Raw genomic sequence first — 19451 nt, forward strand, 5'->3', positions numbered from 1 at the left:
CTGTCAGGAGGCAGAGGGAAATCCCATGCAGAGCAAGGGCATGGGGGCTGTGGCCTCCTTTGCCTGTGGCCACAGTCCCATGGAGAACAATGGGAGGCTAAGGCCAGTCTGATAGAAGGCAGCTTGTCGAAGTCACTGCAGAAGATTACTCTTCAGAGTCTGCTGAAGGAGAAACTTTCAGTTATGAAGAATAATGGCTGTAAGTGACCATTAATCCTCACAGGGGAAAAAAAACCCAGTCTTCAAATTCAGCCTGTCCATAAGATGGTGTAAACTGCAACCACCGGGGGAATTCTGAAGAGCCATGGCTATTGTCATAAAAACTAGCGGGAACAAAGTAAGTTGAATACGGATTCCTAACTTTTTCTTCAAGGACTCGTTTCTATAAATTAATTTTAACTCAGATTCCAGAGTAATTGTAAATCCTCAGGAAAAAAAAATCTCTAATCAAAGAATAAGTGCTATTATCCTGGGGATGATATGGTACATTTTTCACACATGACAGAGGTTGAGCCCTGATCTCACTGCAAAATCCAACTTAACCTAACCACGAAGGCGTAAAGCACGGTAGCAAAGTATAAAATAAAGGAGGACAACAGAAGCCTTTAGGTGAGGAACTCTTTAGGTCTTCAGGCAAAAGAACTCACTGCAGGACAGCACAAGCTTTTAGAAATCATTTTTCAATGTGCTAAGGGCAAAACATCTTATGCTGAATATTGCCAGAGTATGAATTTCCAGCACTTCATTCCAATTCCTCACTTAGTCCTAGTCAGCCTCCACCCTGATCAATTCCACATCACTGGAGATCAGAGGGTTTGCCATATAAATCCCACAACTATAATAATTTGGATTAGCATGGACTGTCAACTCCATAACATTTGGCACTTCAGCACCTCTTACCAGTTCAAAAGGCCTGTTATGACCTCATGTAATTAATTGAGTCTAACAGCTCCTGTTTTAAAAACACGGAAGGCTCAAATAAGGAAGCCAGGTGACTGGCTAAAAGCCACAAATGAATTAATTTTTCTGTGTTAGAGGTAGTTTTCACATTTCCAAACAGCGAAGTGTTGTTTTTCCACCTAGATGAATCAAATATTTAATTCACAAACCACTGGTAATTCTAAGAAGAGCATTTATCTCCTTAAAAATTTCAAGAACATAGAAAGTTCCTCTAGATCACTCCAGGAGCTTGGATACTGCAGGCTAAAAGGTGCTGAATCAGACTGCCATGCCTCAGCATAGCACTGCATCTTGTGAGCATTAAAGGGAACAGATAAAAGCATGTAGCACCCATTTTCAGGAAGGCTGGGATTTGAATTGCCTGTCTGGTGTGCAAAAAGGCTGCTGGCTTTGCCAGATGGTTCCATCAGTGAGTCATTATTGCTCAGCTTCTCTTCCAGAGGGGGTAAAAAAAATAGAAAAGATCAACTATTACTTATTAGTTTTCAAAATCCAAATCAATCTCCATAAATTACTCTATTTATCTTAGTGCCAGAGAACACATCTGCTACGTCTCAATAAATCCCAACACTTGCACTGCAGTCTTGCTCGTGTCTGGACTGTGATTTCCTCAAGGCTGTAGCCCCTCACTCAAACAGGCATCCTGCAGATAGTGGCACTGGTACACAGTGCCCAGCAGTGACCCTGCTGAGGTATCCCACCTCTAACACACACACACACACACACACACACACACACACACACACCAGTACATCAAAGCAGCATTATCCCAAACACACTTCTATTAACAGCAAGCAAGATCTGAGACCATTCTGATACCAAAAGAACATTCCATAAAAACAGTCTTTTAAATTTATGATGCCAAGTGAGGATGCCAGGCAAGAAATGTACTTATCCAACTTTGCTATAATAAAGCTTTTTTTTTTTTTTTTTTTTTTTTTTTTTTTTTTTTTTTTTTTTTTTTTGGCTAGGGAAAAAAGCAAAAAGTACTTGTATGTGCACACAGGATTTTGCTATCAAAACTCCTCTGAAAACATATAGTTGACCAAGCAGGTTTAAGTTACTTAATGTCCCAAAACCTGTGCCTAAGAGGTAGGTGTCAAGTCTTGCTGATATAAGAAAGCAATACAAAACCAGCAAGTTTTTTACTCAGGAGAGTCTCTGTAACAGACTGAAGAGTGGGGTTTTTCCAAAAAAAGTATTCTAAGACAATGTAAATGGAAAAGCTAAAAATTCTATGTTTCTGGTTTTTTTCAAGACACAACCTAGACATCCAGTTCTTAATCATCTTAACTTGATGATTTTTAAGATTCTTTCCAGCCCAAACCACTCCAAAAGAACCTCTCAGCTAGCAACACACGTGCTCCAAGGGGCCCATCAGTTCTGGCTATGAGCTCTGTTTGGACTAGACAGCTCCATCTGATTCTGTTACAGGTGTCTAACAGCAGAGCAGGAACACTGGTGACAAACACCAGCAAGTTCAGGTGCCTCTGCAAGGCAACGAGTTGGCTTCCACAGAGCCAGCATTCCAGGTTTCTGAGTCTCCACATTTATGGAATTCCTTTCTTATTTTAGAGGCAAGAACTTGACTTTCTTTAGCTATAAAAGGATGAGGAGAGAGCCAGGCAAAGTGAAAGACATTAACAGAGGTCCCATGGGAACAGGACAAGAGCCTACCCTCTGGCTCCGCAGCGTGACACCTGCAGATTTGAAGTCAGGAAACTTGATGCCAGCAGTCTCAGGAACAGCCTGAAAGAGATCGAAACAGGATGTGTTAATGGAGGAAACACAAGATTTCATATAGAGACTATCTGAAGGGGAAACACTATTTCCTATGACAGAGAACCACCTGCCACGGCCACATGCCAGAGCTGAGGCAAGAGGAAAATCCCAGGCAATGGGGCTCAGTGGGAAAATCCCAAGCAATTCATTGAGAAAAATGCTCCAGCTCAAGGCATCTTTGGAAAGCTCAAACATTTCTGGTCAGTTGGTTTAAATGCACTGCTCTGCACAGAGACTTACATCCACACCCACACAGAAACCCTGACACTACATATGGCATTCATACATATTTGCACAGTATCATCCTTATCCACCTTAGACCAATTTCACTGATCAAAACAGCCCAGGACTTCCCTAAATCTTGCCTTTTGACTGTAAACTCCCTAAGGAATGAGCTGAGAAACCTCTGATCTGTACAGACATGAGCCAACTAATGAGGATGCAAGGACTGCCCCCTCCCAGGGAGGCCTGCTGTTCATACATGTTTTGCCATTTGTCCACTCATTAGACAGTTTTCTTTCTCACTTCGCATTTTAAGCACAGCATTAAAATGCAGCAAACTTCCAATACTTCTGCTGCTAACCATAAACCATATAGTTGCATTTCAACGAAACAGAAAAAAATAAATGCGATCCCTTATAAATCTATGCTGATGAGCAAAGCCAAAGGTGAGCAGACTTTTAAACTATTAAACCAGGCTATCTGTGCACTGAATGGTTTGTGGTCCCCTGAAGGGGTCAGCAATACTTGTGATTCAAGCCAAGAATAACCACAGCCTCTGTGAAACACGTGCACAAATGCGTTTTTCCAAAACTAAGTCACCTCAAAACTCTCCATTTCTTCGGAGACAGCATTTGCATTGCTGCTCCCAGACTTCTCTGCAAAGAGGCTCTGCAACTTGCTCTTTCTTTGTTCCAGACAGGGCTCAGACAGCCAGGGCTGCCTCAAGATCATAAGAGATGCTGAAGGACTCAATTTCTCAAGTTCCCTGCCAATAACTCTCACATCCCTATCAGCTATCTCTAGGTCTTGGTCGTGAGGTGGCACCCTGCAAACTCCTATGCATGGCCAGGCTTTAAGATTATTTCATTTATCTGTTGTCTGTCCAATAAACAGAGGACCTGGAAAAAGATTACTAAACATGACCATGAAGGAAAAAGTATTCTCTAACTACCAACAGGGCTAATGAACTTGTAGAGATCGCTTCAATTTTTGGTAGGATATAGCCTCCCTGCTTGCTTTAATAGAGACCAACAAGGCTGCAATCAAAACCCAATCTTCTCTGCTTCCTCTGAATGAAGGCTGGCTTCCAAACTCCCCGAACTCTGCCCCTCAGCCTGTTGCTGAACACCCTGACACAAGCAGTGTGGGGAAATCAGCATCGTTGCCTCAGCCAAGCCAACTCTGACTTACATTCAGCAATAAGCAATTAAATGGGTTCTTTTGCCTCGTGCGCCTGTACAGCCTGTACATGCTGTAAACGCTTCAACCTCAATTGACTCTTTGCTAAATGATTTTCCTTTGTTGAAATGATGCTGATGCAGCTCCCAATTCAAATTCTTAGTTAAAATGCAATTTTTTTCTTAACATTTCCTGGCTATAGTTGGTAATTGACTCCTAATGGACTCTGTCATGGTTGAAACGATGCTAGTGCAACAACAGAAACTGCTTCTCTGCCCATCCTGGTGTGCCTATGCACTACATGCCTGCAAACAGGCTCCAGACAACTTTTAGGGGTGGACTCCCTTGGCTTGGCATCCTCAGCATCTTTCCAGCCCTATTCTCTAGCCCTCTTTTTTCTCCTTACCATCAATGACAAACTGCTTTCTTTACAGGGAGATATGCCAGCCATGGCTGAGCTTTCCCAGAACAACCCTTAAGGGAATCAATGCACAAGGTGTCCAGTGATATTATCCTCATCACACAGCAGGGACACACATGGAACATGACACACCAAAACAGTGTTTTGAGGAAGTGGTGGCCATTGGGCACACTTCAAGCAATAACTGTCTAGAATTCACTGCTTCTCCCCCATCTCCGTACAGAATCTTTTGGACAAAAATGACACAAGTTCTCTCTGTTCACAAGGTGGAGGGACAGGAATTCCCAGGGACTCACTGGAAACATCTGAGATTTTTTAAACAGTCCTTTCCTACTGAAGGTGCTGAATTTAGATCAGTCCATGCTGTCCTGCTCTTTCCAGAAAGGGAAACTGAGGTAGCATCAAATGTGAACTGTGAAAGCTGTCTTCTGGGCTCCTTAGACTGCAGCTCAGCTCATGGAGAAATAGCAGTAGCTCCCAGAATACAAGAGTCCCACAGCAGGGCTGCTCTGATCACAGCTAAGGATCAGGAGAGGGCATGTACTGAGCTTGGGGAGATGCTGCTGAGATCCAGGAGCTGGGGAGGAAAGGAAAACTTGAACTAGACAAAGAAGGCAGGTGAAAGACAATGGGTTTGTGGGCCAACCCTAGACAGCAGTAACAGAGTACACATGGAAGAAGCAGGGAGACAGATGCCTCTCCCTGCCATGACACATGAATGGCTGGCATTATTTCATCCCTTTTCTCAGGCAGGGAAAGAGAAACAGGACTTAACCCAGCATTTTTCAAATGAGAGAGAGAGCGAGAGCACATCAGGGGACTCTGACAATGGCTGTCTTACACCAATCTGCCCTCCAAAGATGTAACCAAAAAAACATCTGCCAGAAGGCAGCCAGCAGTTACTCCCTCCACCCAAAAAGGGCCTGATTCCCATAGGACTGATGAAGAAAACATGTTACCCAGCCAGAGCATAAACAGGACAAAGGGGAAAAAAGAGAGAAATGTTTACAGGCTTCTCTGTCTCCTTCTTCTGTGGCAGCTTCTTCTTGGGAGCCTTGCGCTCAGCACGCCTCTGCTCAGTGGTGGTGTCAGCAGCTGTGATGAGCTTCTGCAGGTCTTGGGTTCTCTTTTCTCTCTCTTTCTTTCTGGTTTCAATTTTGCGGAGCTCCTGGATGAGGTATTCTTCTTCTGCCACCTGCAGACCAGAGCACGTCAGGGCAGTCAGAGGACAGATGAGGGCTGACAAGGCAAGGGGGCCATCTACCGGTAACAGCTCTGCCCTGGGCCTGACCGGGAATGATTTTGTGCTCCTAACTTCTTGGATTTGTGGAGCATGTTACACTCCATAACCTTACCCGGCACCCACGGCAACGCCACTCTACAATCTGGCACGTACGGTATCATGACATTTATGATGCACCCTCCAACAGTCCATAAATTACTAATCCTATCTTCCAGAGACCAAAAGCACAGACAGAAGGGTTAAAAAGCCCAAATAAGCTGTAGTTGCAAATACAGTGTTGTGAAAAGCTGCTTCCCCTCCCCAGATATAGAATATAGAACCCAGAGCAGCTATGCCCAGTACTGACACCTGTCAGTGAGGGAAAGAAGCAGACTAAGTCACATCTGAACTTATCCTTGGAGGGAACTAACTGAAAAGGATACTCTCCCCCAGCCTATGGAGAACACAGGTTTTTAATCTCTAAACTGTAGGACCATTACACGGGTTTAACAGAGGAGAACTAAGCATGCAGACTTAGTATTTGATGCTTTCTGGAAATAATTTTTACTCTCAAATAAATCTCTCTTCACAAGACTCTGGTACTCGTAAGGACATTGAGAACTTGCTTCTATCAGAGGACTATATAGTCAGTGTCACTGAGAACGTCCTGGCAGTTACCAGAGACCACTGTAGAGGCTCATGTAGACCTTTCTCCTGGAATAATTAGATTTCTCAATTATTGTCCTTTTAAACTCCTTAAGGGGACATTAACCCAACAACAAAACATGTACTCAGGTGTTCTTTTTTGTCATCCACCCCTTCTTTACCTTTCCCACCATCTGGTCTGCATCATACACCTACTGATTCAACTTATCAATCTTCTGGAGAAGCGATGCACTCTTCCCCAAGTTACCTGCTCTGGTGTCCTATTGTAAAGCCTTTCCAGCTGTTCCTTCCTTCGTCTCTCATGGCCAGCATCAAAGACTGGGATCTTTAGGTCTGTGCCCGGAGCTGCACGAATGTTTGCCAGCTTGGCACAAATGTGGTAATACCGTTCCTTCAGGTCCTCCACCGACCTTTTCTGTGGAAGACATCACAGGAAGACAACATTATGGAAGAACTAAGCAAAACCTTGTGCAGTAGCCACCTAAGGACCACTGGCTGAAGGATGTCACATACAGTACAAGACACAGTGCTTGGGAGGAAAGCCAGCAGGGACTCTTGCAGGTGCCAGGGGAATGACAGGGAAGGAGGAGTTTCTCAGTGAGCTGCATGAATTAACTGTCATGGTTTCACAGCTACTGCTTTAAAAACACCCACCAAAAGATCCAACAGTGCTGAGGGTTTAGAGACAATACAGCAGTGAAGCACCCCAAGCAATGAAGATAAAAGGATGCAAGGAGAGTTGAGAGGAGAAAGCCTGCGAGCAGGAAGCTGCAACAAATATGTAGGTCTCCGAGTTGCTCCAGACAAGTCATTCAAGTCACAGCCAAGAAGGTATCAGCCGCATCAATTCATTGCCCATGATTTCATGAAGTCTGAGCTGTGTTCCATTAACCCAAGCACAAAAGACGTTTAGGCTGCTCAACTGGGCATACTCTTGTTATTTTACGTTGTTACACGCTCTTCATACGAGCATTTCAGAGGAAAACAAAAACGGCATTTGGAGCTGTTCTGTAGATGTCACATCATTCCCTATGTCACCACAAGGCATGGAATCAGTATAGGAGATCGGCAATCATGATACCAGGGTTGCAATTTCAGACTGCTGATGGTCCCTGTTTCACTGCAGAGATGATGGAAACCTGCACCACGTCAGACCCCAAGTCAGGAGCAGCACCAGGGAGAAGTCCCAGCCCAAAGGGCTCACTGGCAAACCCTTCTCCAAGGGCCTAGACTGAAATGTGAAACACCTAGCCTGCTCAAATAAACTCCCCAGCTGCCTTATCTTTAAGGAACAACAAGCTGCTCTCCTGGCAGGTGCAAACCTTCTAACTTTCTAATAAAACACAAGAGGGAATGAAAACAAGTCACAGTGGATTTAATTACAAACAAAGCAAGCAGCAATGCCTTTTGCTGGAAATTCAATATTCCTTGCTGCCAATAATTCATTATTTTCCCCTAATTAAGTTGATATAAAGGGTAATTTGGTCTTTCAAGTGCAGAAAACCCTGCACATGCCATAGCAGGTTGCTAGCAGCAACTTGGCCCCCAGGACTCACCTTGAACTGCTGGTGATCGTAGCGGTCGTGGATGACCACAAAGCGCAGATCAAAGCGCCGAGCCAGGTCAAAGAGGTGGTCTGTCTCAGCTTTGGTCCACGCATCGTCATGGAGATACATCTGGTACTCCTGCTCCGAGTAGACAGGAACCTGCACTGTCTGTGGAGAGAAGAGAAAACCATGGTAGCTCTCCTGCAGCACTGCCCTCCTCACTGCCAAGATACCTGAGCCAAGAGCATGAGCACAGAGCTGACAGGAGGGGGCTGAGCAATGAGTCCTGACAGGAAACATGACGAGCAGGCAGAGGACTTGATGTGAAACAACGTGTGATCCCAAGGCCATAATATGACATTCAGGGAAACCTACCAGGAACTACTGCCTAAGAGGCTGAAATCTATTTCAGATAGCTGACACAGGCAGAGGTCAGCAACCCACATCCTGACCATGGGTTTCAAAATTTCAGGCTAACATGACAGCAAAACCAAGGTTCAGCCAGCCTCCCTGCATTCCTCCCATACAGCAAAACCAATGCCTTGGCACAAAGGACTCTGACAGTTGACTCTTTACTTGGGTTGGGACATGCTCACTTGTACAGGAAGAACAGGAAAGGCAAGGAGCACTAATCCCCGGCCTTTAGCACACCTTCTGCTTTGATACTCAGACTACTTCTTTCATGTTTGGTGCAGACAGCATCTTGAAGATCTGAAAGACTGTGTAGTATACAACTGAAGGCCGTAAACTTGGCAAATAACTTTGTCCCTGCCTTCCTCACAGATCTTTTCCCCAGCAGAATAACAGAGCCAAACGACAGTTCAACTCCCAGTGTACCAGTGCCTAAAAGACCAAGCCCACACTACTGTCCCCAGCCTGGAACTGCTCTGCAAGGGCTCTCTCCAGAACACAAATGTCACATGAATACAAAGAAAGAAACAGCAAAAATACTTGACTATATTAGGGAAAATTCTAGCATGTGGTAGAGCGAAAGTGTAAATAAGCCTGTGCTTTCCTCACTTATTCCCCCTTACTCCCTTCCTCCTGCAGCAAAACTTTGCTCAGCCTGAGGAGGTTCTGCCTCCAGAAGAAAACTGTGCATCCAAGCAGATGTGTTTCAACACCTCTGCAGTTTTGTGTCCTGTCACCAGGAAAGTAATCCTCATGAACTCCATATAGTTTGGAGGAGCATTTCTGAGCCTCCAAATAACAGCTTCCTTAGGTCGACACTATCCTTCCTCTATGAGTTAGACACAGAAACTCAAAGGTGAAGCAGATCTCTTGGGGATGCACTGAACCTCCACCTTCAAGTACCACTTCCACTGGGAGCAGAGCCATCTTACCAGACACTGTAAGGATGTCCCATGCACATCATGAAACAAAATAATTTCTAGAGGAGCACACACACGAGGAGATCCAGCAGGGCCCCCTGCAGTGGATGGAAGGGAAGGTGGCAGACGCCTCTTCAGACAAGAGAACGCAACAACAGCAAAGAGACTCCCAAAACACTTCCTCACCACCCCCATTCATGGCTGCTCAGGTGAGAACCACTGAGAAATCAGAAGGTGGGAACAGATGGAAAGCTTGGGCCAACCACAGGCTGACTATACATTCAAATGCAACATAACCATGAAAAGGCAAATATGACCCCCAGAGAGGGATGTGCAGCAGAAACTGGCAGTGTTTCAACTGCACAGCAAGAATACTGGCAGGAATACCAACTACAACACTACTGATCCCCGGTCAGGAAAGACGCACAGAAATGAAACAAGTACAGAGAAGAGCATGAGTAATGGGGTGGTGTGCTTGTCTTCCCACAACAGACTGGAAGAGAATGCAGCCTAGCAAAGAAATCTGAGAGAGAATCTGACTGCAGGCTTCAAGTACACTAAATGAAATGAAAGGTATACTCATGGGAAGAAAAGAACAACTGAAATAAGAACGAAGAAATTGACTTGCAAAGAAACGCCAATTTAACGTGGAAAATTTAACCAGAAAATGAAATGGAGCAAAGACAGTCTAGAAGAGCCTCCCAAGGAAGCACAGGGACAGGAAAAGCCAAGTGCTTTTCAAAAGGAACTTGATCAGTTTATGAAAAGGACTGGATTGTGGCAGGACCTGAAAGAGCCAACAGAAGGATTTAATGGCCAAGAAAACCTCTCTCAGGCCAACATTTCACACCACAAACACACAAAATTATAAGTATAAAATTAACTGAAACTGCTCAGGATCCTGGAGCCACAGGACAGCCCTGTGAAAACATCAGCAGAATGCCTAAGACAGGTGAAAATACAAACCGAACATAAATATAAGTATAAAATATGAGGGAAATAGAGAAAAGCAGCCCACATAAATCCATCATGCTCCCACAAGTGGAACACTCACTCCTAGTCCACCCATTCCAAAAGAAAGGATATTTGAGAACAAGGGAGTGCACAGTAGAGCATGTCACATTACAGAAAACACAGCACACAGCAAGGACAATTTACCACATCATGTAACACAAGATCTCAGAGGAACTAAACCTCTAGGCAGCAGTTTGAAATGAGCAGAAGAAAGCACCTTTGCACACCACAGAAAATTAACCTGAAGAACTCATTAGCATGGGTTACTCACAAAGCAGCTTTTTGCCCTGAATGCACCTAGCAAGAATTATAAAATAGAAATTTCAAACTAAGAAATCCTTAAGCCAAAGACCACCAGAAAGTAGAAAAATATGTACTTGCCCCATCCTCATACTCTTTCGCAAAGACTTTACCAATGGTAACCAAAAAAAAAACAGCATTGGCTTTGCTCTAACAGCAAAGCTGCTTTTATACTCCTATTTCACGCCCTGAAACAAGGCTCAGCGTACCTGGTGAAACCCAAGTCCACGTTTTGGATCTCAGAACAAACAGAAGGGAATTGTATTGGAGACTGGAAGCACAGAGAAAAAGGAAAGCAACTGAGCAGTGACCCAGGAGTTTGGTTAAAGAGCTTGAGTGACCAACAGGACAGACTACATAGGAAAGCAGGCTCATGCCAAAGGGAGATAAAGATTCAGGCAGAGGTATCAAGTACGTGAGAAGAAACCCACAAAAGAGTCTGGAAAAGTAAGTAAATTTCCTCTGATAAAGCAAGTATCTGCAAAATTCTTCATCAGCGCCTTCAGCTTTCTCAACTACAGCACCACTTGCTCCTGACACTATGTAATTGTGCATTTGCAGATGGCAGAGGTCTGTACCACTAATCTAAAGGTTACAGCCTTGCTGAAGGCTCTTCTGTCTGTCAGTTCACAGTACCTGATAAAGTTAAGGAAACGAGAATCATATCATTAAAACACCCATATGCGATGTGTGGCCCCCTCTGATAAACTCAGCTGAACTCAGCCAAAACCAGTTCCAGCAGCAGAGTCTTAGAGACAATTAGCCTCACAAAGTTTCACTCAGACAGCCAGGTAGGTGCCTCGACTAAGTGAGTCACACTTCAGACTTCTACCCCAGACATCAGAGAAGAGATACCACAGGAGGCTCTTACCAATGTCCCAGCTAGAGGAAAAGCATCAGTCAGAGCTTAAGCCTTCTAACATATAAGGTCAACCAACCACTTAACTCTGCAGGAAGCCAAGCTTTGTTGGAGCTGATGCTCTGTGGGTTACAAACTTAAAATATTGTATACGGTTACACACAAGCAGAGCTTTTGTGGAATCACGTTAGCACACGGTTTTTTCGCTCTTTCAGATTTGCATCATGAAGAGAGTTAAATTATATTATGGAAGCACCCTAACACCGCTCCTTCCTAACTTTGGAGGTCCTGACTTTGAAGTATAAATCTTGATGTAGTTTTCTTTGTGCATACACATGAAAGGCCCAGCCACTCAAAGCAGATACATCTGGGACAAAAGACAGCAGGAGATTACAACAACACATTGTGACAATTTAATGTAAGATGCAAAGAACAGGGGACTGCACCACACTGATACCATGAGAGCAATTTCAGAGGGAACACGAAGTAATTCAGCAACTGTGCTGGAATCTGGCCAAGAGGTTGCAAGCCACCTTTTTGGCCATGAAGCTCAAGCGATTTTTTTTCATACTGAGCAAAATAACAAGACTTGTGACTTTTATGTTTCACTCAGAATAGAATACCTTTTACTACCCTGAGCCTGTAATCAGAGGGAGGATGTTGGTATGGAACCGAGGTAGACATGAGTTCTCCTCACCAAATCCATGACTGCACACCTGAAACACTGGGGTCTCTAGCAAGCTCTGACCACATACAAAGCCCACTTCACCTGAATGATTTGGAGACATCAGTCCATGGTCACATGGCTGCAAGTCATGCTGCAATTCACAATGCAATTACCAAATCTAACTCAGCCTTCACTTGTTGAAACAATCAACTTCCTATGTGGACAGCCAAGAAACTGGCTGAAGGGTATTTTCCAGTTGCTATTTATATGCTTTTGTTTGAAAGTGCTCCCACTTACTTTATTAAATCTGGCAAAAGGGTAATCCTTCCCTTCCTCTGCTGCTCTCCTCCAGTGGTAGAACATCGCTCCATCTTTCCTCGCTGGGTTGGTGAAAGGCATCCATTTCCAAGGCCGGACTTTCTTGGAGCCCAGCTTTGCTTTGACTGTTCGATAACCCTGAGTTGTATCACTTGGCAGCAGCGGAGGTGCATCCCTGTGGTGGAGAAAAGTGCTGGTGATGAGAAGCAAGGAGCAGCCCAAGACAAACCCAAAGAGATTTCAGGCTCTTCAGGCTCAGAACTCTTTTTGCAGATATAAAAGCAGGTACTATTCCCAGTTGAGATTAAGAAAGAATTAGATACAAAGGGTAAGAGCGCTCGTTTGTCTGCATTAGACTATTTTGCCTGTATCTAATTAATTTCCTATATCAAGCAAACCCCTCAAATTTAGAAGAGAGAAAACAGACACCGTCCATGACTAAGAGAAGGGCACAAGCATGGGCCAAGCATAAAGGGGAATCAGTCTGGGAAGCGAGACTGCCCCTGGTTTCAAGAGGATGCTGCCCTGCCTCCAAAAGCCCAGGCCACCCCACAACCCACACAGATGACCATGTGCTCTTACTTTTTGTCAGAATAGAGAAGTGCATAAACTTCTCGGTGCATTCCTTCTGGCCTCTTAAACGTCAATGTCTCTGAAGATTTCTTGGATTTTTTCTGAAACAAAAGAATTGCACTTTGGATTCAGAAGTATAAATTCCTGATGGAACATTAAAGCTGTATAACGCTGGTGCCCTGTGATGGCTTTTACTTTTATCTGGTTTTAGACACCTTGAATTTCTCCAGGAAAGTGCCTATTCCTGGTGGAAGACACTGACAGACAAAATGTACCCACTTTCAGTGATAGGGCTCACCAGTACCCACATTTGCTCTTGTTGATAACCCACTTAAATTCCAAGCTGAACATCTGGCTGTAGATTGCAGGGGCCGGTGCACTAAGTCTTTTCTTACTAGGCAAGCACTGTCCTCCCTCAGAGATAGTAATGCATTCAATTAAACGATTCTCTACCTTTTCGAGAAGATAGTAAGAAATGTCTTCCCAATTTTTTTACAGGTTTTGTCACTTTGTTCTGCAGCAGCTTTAGATTTACCATCTGTGATTACGCCCTTGCAGAAGCCCCTTGGCAAAACCCCCAGTATCACCTCCAGTCCCAGCTCTGCTCTCCCATTTACATAGAAAACAATTTTTTGACAGTTTCTTCATAAGAGGAATTCACTGTACACAACTCAACCTGGCCCCTAAACCCTTAACAGAACTGATGGTCTCCAAGACATGGTCCAACTCACACCCATACACAAGTTTGTCAGTAATCAGTGGTATCAGGTAACCAGTTTTGGATTCAGATAGGTACAGTAACAGCCACACTAAGAAGTTACACTTTATTTAAGAGGGAAAAGTTTGCTGAGCATTTGGTCTAACTTTTTAACTACGACCCCAGTCACTACTATTACATACTTGCTTACCATATCACTACTAAATTTTAAATCAGAATGTCTTTCAGTAGTAAAACTAATATCGCATCATAAATTGTGTTAAATTCATACAGCCACCTTTACCAAGCAAATTCAAGATTCCACTGAAAAAATAAGTCCCTGTCGTCTTGGACTACAACTGCTTTCCATAAAACTTCATGACAGACATGGATTATATCAGCACCTTTTCATCCCTAATCAAACACCTTTCTCCTAGTGTGTCCATCACTTTGCCCAAGAGCAATGTAAGGCCAACCAAGGCAGTTACCCACAGGTCATCACACACCCTGTATGAACACAGGCTTCTGGAATTCCCCCAAAGTTCCCAGATTTATTAAAAGTTAACATCAGCAGGCCAGAGATCAGCTCAGCCAGCTCTTTTAGGAGTTGAGAACAAATCACTTGGTCGTGCTGATTTAAATGTTTTTATGCCTAGTAATTTTTATTTTAACATTCTCAGTCACTAATGGACTGGAAAGTATTTCATGGTTCTCTTGTGATTTCAAGACATCAATCTGTTTCTTTTCTAATTGAGAATAGATCTATTTCCTGAGCGAGCGCTGCATTGTTATTAACAACTTTGCACTCTCCATGTGATAACAGCTTACACCTTTGGTTTGGCTTAGTTTCTGTACTTTGCAGAAATTCAGAATGTTTCATTCAAGTGACCTCCTGCACCTCTCCCAAAACTTTTCGCTGCACCTTCCCTTCCTCTCTCTTCCCATTATAGTAAACTCGAGGAGAAAACCATCTTGGCCCCTGTTCCAAAGAGACAGTCAGCAACCAGAACTCCTTTGGCTCCCGGCTGCCCAACAGACAAACACATTTAAATCAAAGAACTCACATCTCCAAACACTCAGTGGCAACAGTGCAGGCTGAATCCAGCCAACAGGCTGCTCACCAGACACTGTTCACCAACACAGCTGATAACTGGGAATTTTAACATTTCAGCCTTTAAATGACTGAAACTTGCTGGTTTTCCATTACAACAATTATACTGTGTGCCCTAACCCTGGCAAGGCAGTGAAACCACAGTGCTTCTCTTCAGAGACAAGCATTTCAGTGGAGGCAAACAATGACAGCCAGGAAGTGCTCTGAGGGATAGGTTGGTTTCGTATGTTTAGTTTTGATTTTTTTTTTCCCCAAATACATATGCTTTACTTCAAATGAGACCATCTCTGTACCAGAGAGCTCCCTGGGTTCATTTCAAAGCACCTCCACATCTCATAACTACTCCTAAACTGACCTTCCCAACACCTTGCAAAACATGGGACACCCTCGACCTTGCCCAAATTTAAAATACAGAAGACAACAATATACCATAGCTCATTACCACACAAAATGCAGCACATCATGTCACACATCCTTAACAGAGCTTACTAACTTGTCACATTCCCACAGGCAATGCAGCCCAGTTGTCCCAAACCCCAGCCACACATCAACCCCACACAGGTTGGAAGACATCTGTCATTCAGTCAAGTCAGACAATATTTTCTTTCCTCTAAAACAAGACTGTGTTATATTATTTCTATTTGCTTTGGGGTTAGATACGACACAAAATGGGAATTTTAGAGACAGCTGAGAATCTCCTGGGGCCTGGCCCAGCTCAGCAGGACACCGCTTACACAGCTCCAGCTTAAATCCCACACCAGTTGCCACAGCACAGGTAACTAAGAAGGCACACGCTTTATTCCATCTTTTCCTCCAATATTCATCCCAACCACCACGTGCAAGGTCAGTGAGCGCCTAGAAATCGCACAGCAGCCTCTCAGGGCACTACAGTTCACCTTATCCGAGTTGATGATGTCTTTTTTGTTGATGGTGCCCGTGTTCTCCGACTCCACGCCTCCCAGTTCCAGGATGTCCCGTACATCTGCCCCCGTCGCCATGGCTCCGCCTGCCCTCTGGCCTTCTCTGCGCCGTCCCGTCCGTCCCCTCCAGCTCTGGGAGGGCGGGAAACCGGGGGTCGGGGGTTAACTCCCGCGGGGTATCCCGGACTCATACAAACACGCGTAGGCGCGTGTGGATACACATACGCACACGTATATCTGCACAAACGCACGCATATGCATGCACACGCACACCCGCACACTTATATCTACATAGACACACACCCCCCTCGGCCGCCTCCCATCCCCCCGCCAGGCCCAACAACGGGGCCTTGCACCCGGCGGGTCCCGGGGGTTCCGCACGCCGCGCCCGCAGCCCGCAGCCCCGCGGGGGGATCTCGGGAGGCCCGCGGGAGGGCGTGCGGGACGCGGCGCTCCCCGCGCGGCCGCGGCCGCCCCGCTCCGAGCGGGACCCGCGCACCCACCGGCGCCGGCTCCGCGGCCACCGGGACGTGCGGCGCATACGGAGGCCCGGGCAGCGCCGCTTCCGCTCCCGCCAAGAGGCGCCCGGAAGTGCCCGGAGCGCTTTGGGGGACGCACCACGCGGGGGCGAGGGCGAAGCACGGCGGGTTCGAGTCCCGCTCCGGACAGGTCGTGGCCGCCCGGCCCGAGGCCGCCGGCGCCGCTTTCCCTGCGGCCCCGCGGCAGCGCCCGGACCCAGCCGGGTGCCGGCACCCCCCGCCCCGCTCAGGGCGCACGGCCCGCTGCAGGCGCAGTTCGCTCCCGCGCCAGGAGGTGGCAGCACAGCCGCGCCCGACCGGCGGTTCCGATCCCAGCCCGCGGGGCGGGGCGGGGGCGCTGCCGGTCCGCTCGTCGCGCCCGCCGGGACCCCCGGTTACCGCGACCCCGTTCCCTCAGGGACTCTGTCATGGGTCTCTGCTCTCCCGGGGTCTCCGGGTTGACCCTAGTTTTCCGCAGAGCTCATCAGGAGTTTTCCCGTCTCCTTCCCCGAGGCGGTCGCTGGCGGCTTTGCCCTGTCCCGTTCTCCCCGCCGGCCGTGCCCGGTGCCAGCCACGCCGCATGGCACGCTCGGGCTGGCTTCGTGTGCCACAGCCTGCGCTCCTCGCCCTCATGCTCTACGCTCCAGAGACGTAGCGCTCGCATGAGACAGCCCGGAGTGAAAGTTTTATTAATAAAAGACTGTCCTGTTTCCTCTTCCCTATGGGAAGCGATGGGGGAACAAGGAAAGGGACAAAAACAGCGGTGTGGGGCCAGGAGGGACTTCAAGAAATCACCTTCCTGCCAGATCAAGGCCGGGCAAGGCTGCCTGGCAGAGGTTTGCCTGAAGCAGATGGTTTTTATACAGGGCACAGAGATACTCTGGGACCTGCCAGCCACCGTGAATATGGCCCAGGAGAGGGGGTGTCTCTGAGGGGAATCTCTTCTGTGCAGCCCTGGGGTGAGCTGAACCCCGTTTGTTCTTGCATGGAATCCCTCAAGGCCAGACAGGCTGTGCTGAAATTACCACCATTCCCATCCTGCTGGTGAACCCTTAGCACGAGGGCTGGCACAACACCTCAGTGTCAGGGCCTAACTAGTGCCGGTGTGCCACAATGGGCACTGGTGGCACCCTCAGAAACCCATATCTCTTGTCCCCAGAAATCATTTAGTCCTTTTTCTACCCCTTTCCACACTGCCAGGGAAAGCTTGTAGCATCTTAGCCCTTCCACGAGGACAAAGCTGATCCTGAGGTTTTGCCTGTCCTTTCTATTTGCTCTCAGCTCTGCCTCATCCGCCCAAGTCCTTTCCCGATCAGTCCGTGTGGACATTGCTAATAATTTCTAGGACATTTCCTTGCAGAGGGAGACAAGGCTTTCCCAGCTTTTGCAATCTCTGCCTGCCTGGCAAGCCTGGCAGTGCCGCTCCATGGAGAGCTTTGTAAGACCAAAAAAGGGCGCCTGTCTTTTTGCCACTCATGGCGGGTTGTTCACAGTTCCTTCATCCTGTTAAACAGCACTTAAAGAAAACAAAAACCAGTTCCAAAAATAAAACTCAGAGGCAGATGGGCCATTCAGTGTGTTGCTTGATTATATCTCCCACTTGCTGGCCTGACCTGCTCAAACCCGATCCCAATAGGACTCAATCTCTGCCCCAGTGCAGGGTGACCAACCATTTCCTCTTGAACAGCCTGCAGCACGTTTTGAGCTCATCTCCCCAGGGCAGAGGCCTTTTGATCTCCTGAATGGTGGAGATTGTGGGCATCTGGAGAGTGCTATTCACAGCCTGCCTCCCCCACACCTCCGCAAGCCTCGGGAGCTGTGTCCCACCAGGAACTGTATGGACCTGCAGGTGAAACACATTAGCTGGGTGCTTCTGTTAATGGGCTCATCAGCGGAGCAATTAGCGCTGCTTCAAGGGGGCCGGGAGTTATTGTTTCTGGCCGTTGCATCCTAAAGATTGCACTGAACAAAAGGAAAGGCTGGAAACCTGAGTCACGTACCTGCTCCATCAGAGCCCACTGGGACCGTTCCAAGATCTGACCACCAGGATCCTGCCTCGCCAAGGCACAGGGAGATTCGAGGGAATGCAGGGAGTCAGGGAAAGCCAGCGGTGACAGAGCCCAATGCTTCTGTGCCCTGGAACTCTGGCATCACGGCCCTGTCACTGCAGCACCATCACCCACCTCAAGGCTGCCCTGGATACCAGAGATGTCCAGGGTACCAAGCCACTAAGCAACTGGGGAGAGATGTGCCCCCAGATTTAGCCCTGGCAGGAAGGCCCCCTCCAGGCCAGCTCCTCACCCACCTCAGGATGCTGGGGAAGGATGCACCTCACGCCCTTTACCCATGCCCTGGCTGCCAAGCATGACCAAAGGTGACCCTAGGCCAGAGGTGTGCGTGCCTTGGGACCAGGTCTCAGGGTGTGTGTGTCTCCCAGCCTGGCACCAGCGGAGGAGGACAAGTGCAAACACTGTGGCCAGTGGGGCAGGAGAAGGTTATCTGGGGCCCGGCAGTGGAAAAACTCAGGTGTGTGACTAAGGCACAAGAGCGCCAGGTGTGGGTCCAGGCAGGGCAAGTGAGCCGGGAGTTATCGCTTCCCCGTGGGTTCAGGTGCCTGAAGCCAAATGTTTCCTAAGGGCGCGGTGACAGCCACAGCCCCGTTATCGTGGTACCTGGCCCACCCCAAGCAGCATGGACACAGGGACCGGTTGCTCGACCTTCCCCCCACGGCAGGGATGGAGCACTTCCCACAGCTCCTCCAGTGGGAGACTCAAGCCCTGGGAGCACACTTCAGCAGGAACACCTTGGTCCTGGGGACCCAAGCTCTGACCTCATGGTGAGGAATGGTCTGTCAGCCTGTCCAAGCACCCCCAAACTACCCTCCCACCCTGGAGCACCCAGGTTGCATCCCACCCACAGCACTCTTGTCCCCTCCCCAGCTCCATGCTGTCTCCGTGGACCACAGCATCCCCAAGGCCAAGCTCTAGCTAAGCAACCCTCAGATCTGCAATGCTCCTTCTCCGTACGGATCAACAATCCCAGACCAGCTGTGGGACTGGTTGGCTGTAGCACGGGGGATCCCCATGAGCTGGCTCATCCCCAGACAACAGAAACCCACTCAAGCTTCTCTTTCACCCCCCTCCA

At 47.4% G+C, this 19451-nt stretch overlaps 1 protein-coding gene across 2 annotated transcripts in view; it reads right to left on the reverse strand.

Annotated features, from left to right (window-relative positions):
* Positions 1 to 17938, reverse strand: part of DMAP1 (DNA methyltransferase 1 associated protein 1) — a 32982-nt gene extending 15044 nt beyond the window's left edge. The window contains exons 1-8 of one of the 2 annotated variants that reach the window (XM_040073255.2): positions 17921 to 17938; positions 15766 to 15921; positions 13071 to 13162; positions 12468 to 12663; positions 8009 to 8167; positions 6700 to 6867; positions 5574 to 5759; positions 2638 to 2709 (exon numbers count right to left, since the gene is read on the reverse strand). In XM_040073255.2, the coding sequence (XP_039929189.1) occupies positions 2638 to 2709; positions 5574 to 5759; positions 6700 to 6867; positions 8009 to 8167; positions 12468 to 12663; positions 13071 to 13162; positions 15766 to 15867 (975 nt within the window). In that variant the 5' untranslated portion in view covers positions 15868 to 15921; positions 17921 to 17938. Of the gene's footprint in view, positions 1 to 2637; positions 2710 to 5573; positions 5760 to 6699; positions 6868 to 8008; positions 8168 to 12467; positions 12664 to 13070; positions 13163 to 15765; positions 15922 to 16292; positions 16353 to 17920 lie in introns of those variants that run through there. The other variant, XM_040073256.2, reaches the window with a different exon arrangement.
* Between the last annotated feature and the right edge of the window lie 1513 nt (positions 17939 to 19451).

The sequence above is a fragment of the Hirundo rustica genome, chromosome 9 (genome assembly GCF_015227805.2).
Source record: "Hirundo rustica isolate bHirRus1 chromosome 9, bHirRus1.pri.v3, whole genome shotgun sequence".
Taxonomy (NCBI): domain Eukaryota; kingdom Metazoa; phylum Chordata; class Aves; order Passeriformes; family Hirundinidae; genus Hirundo; species Hirundo rustica.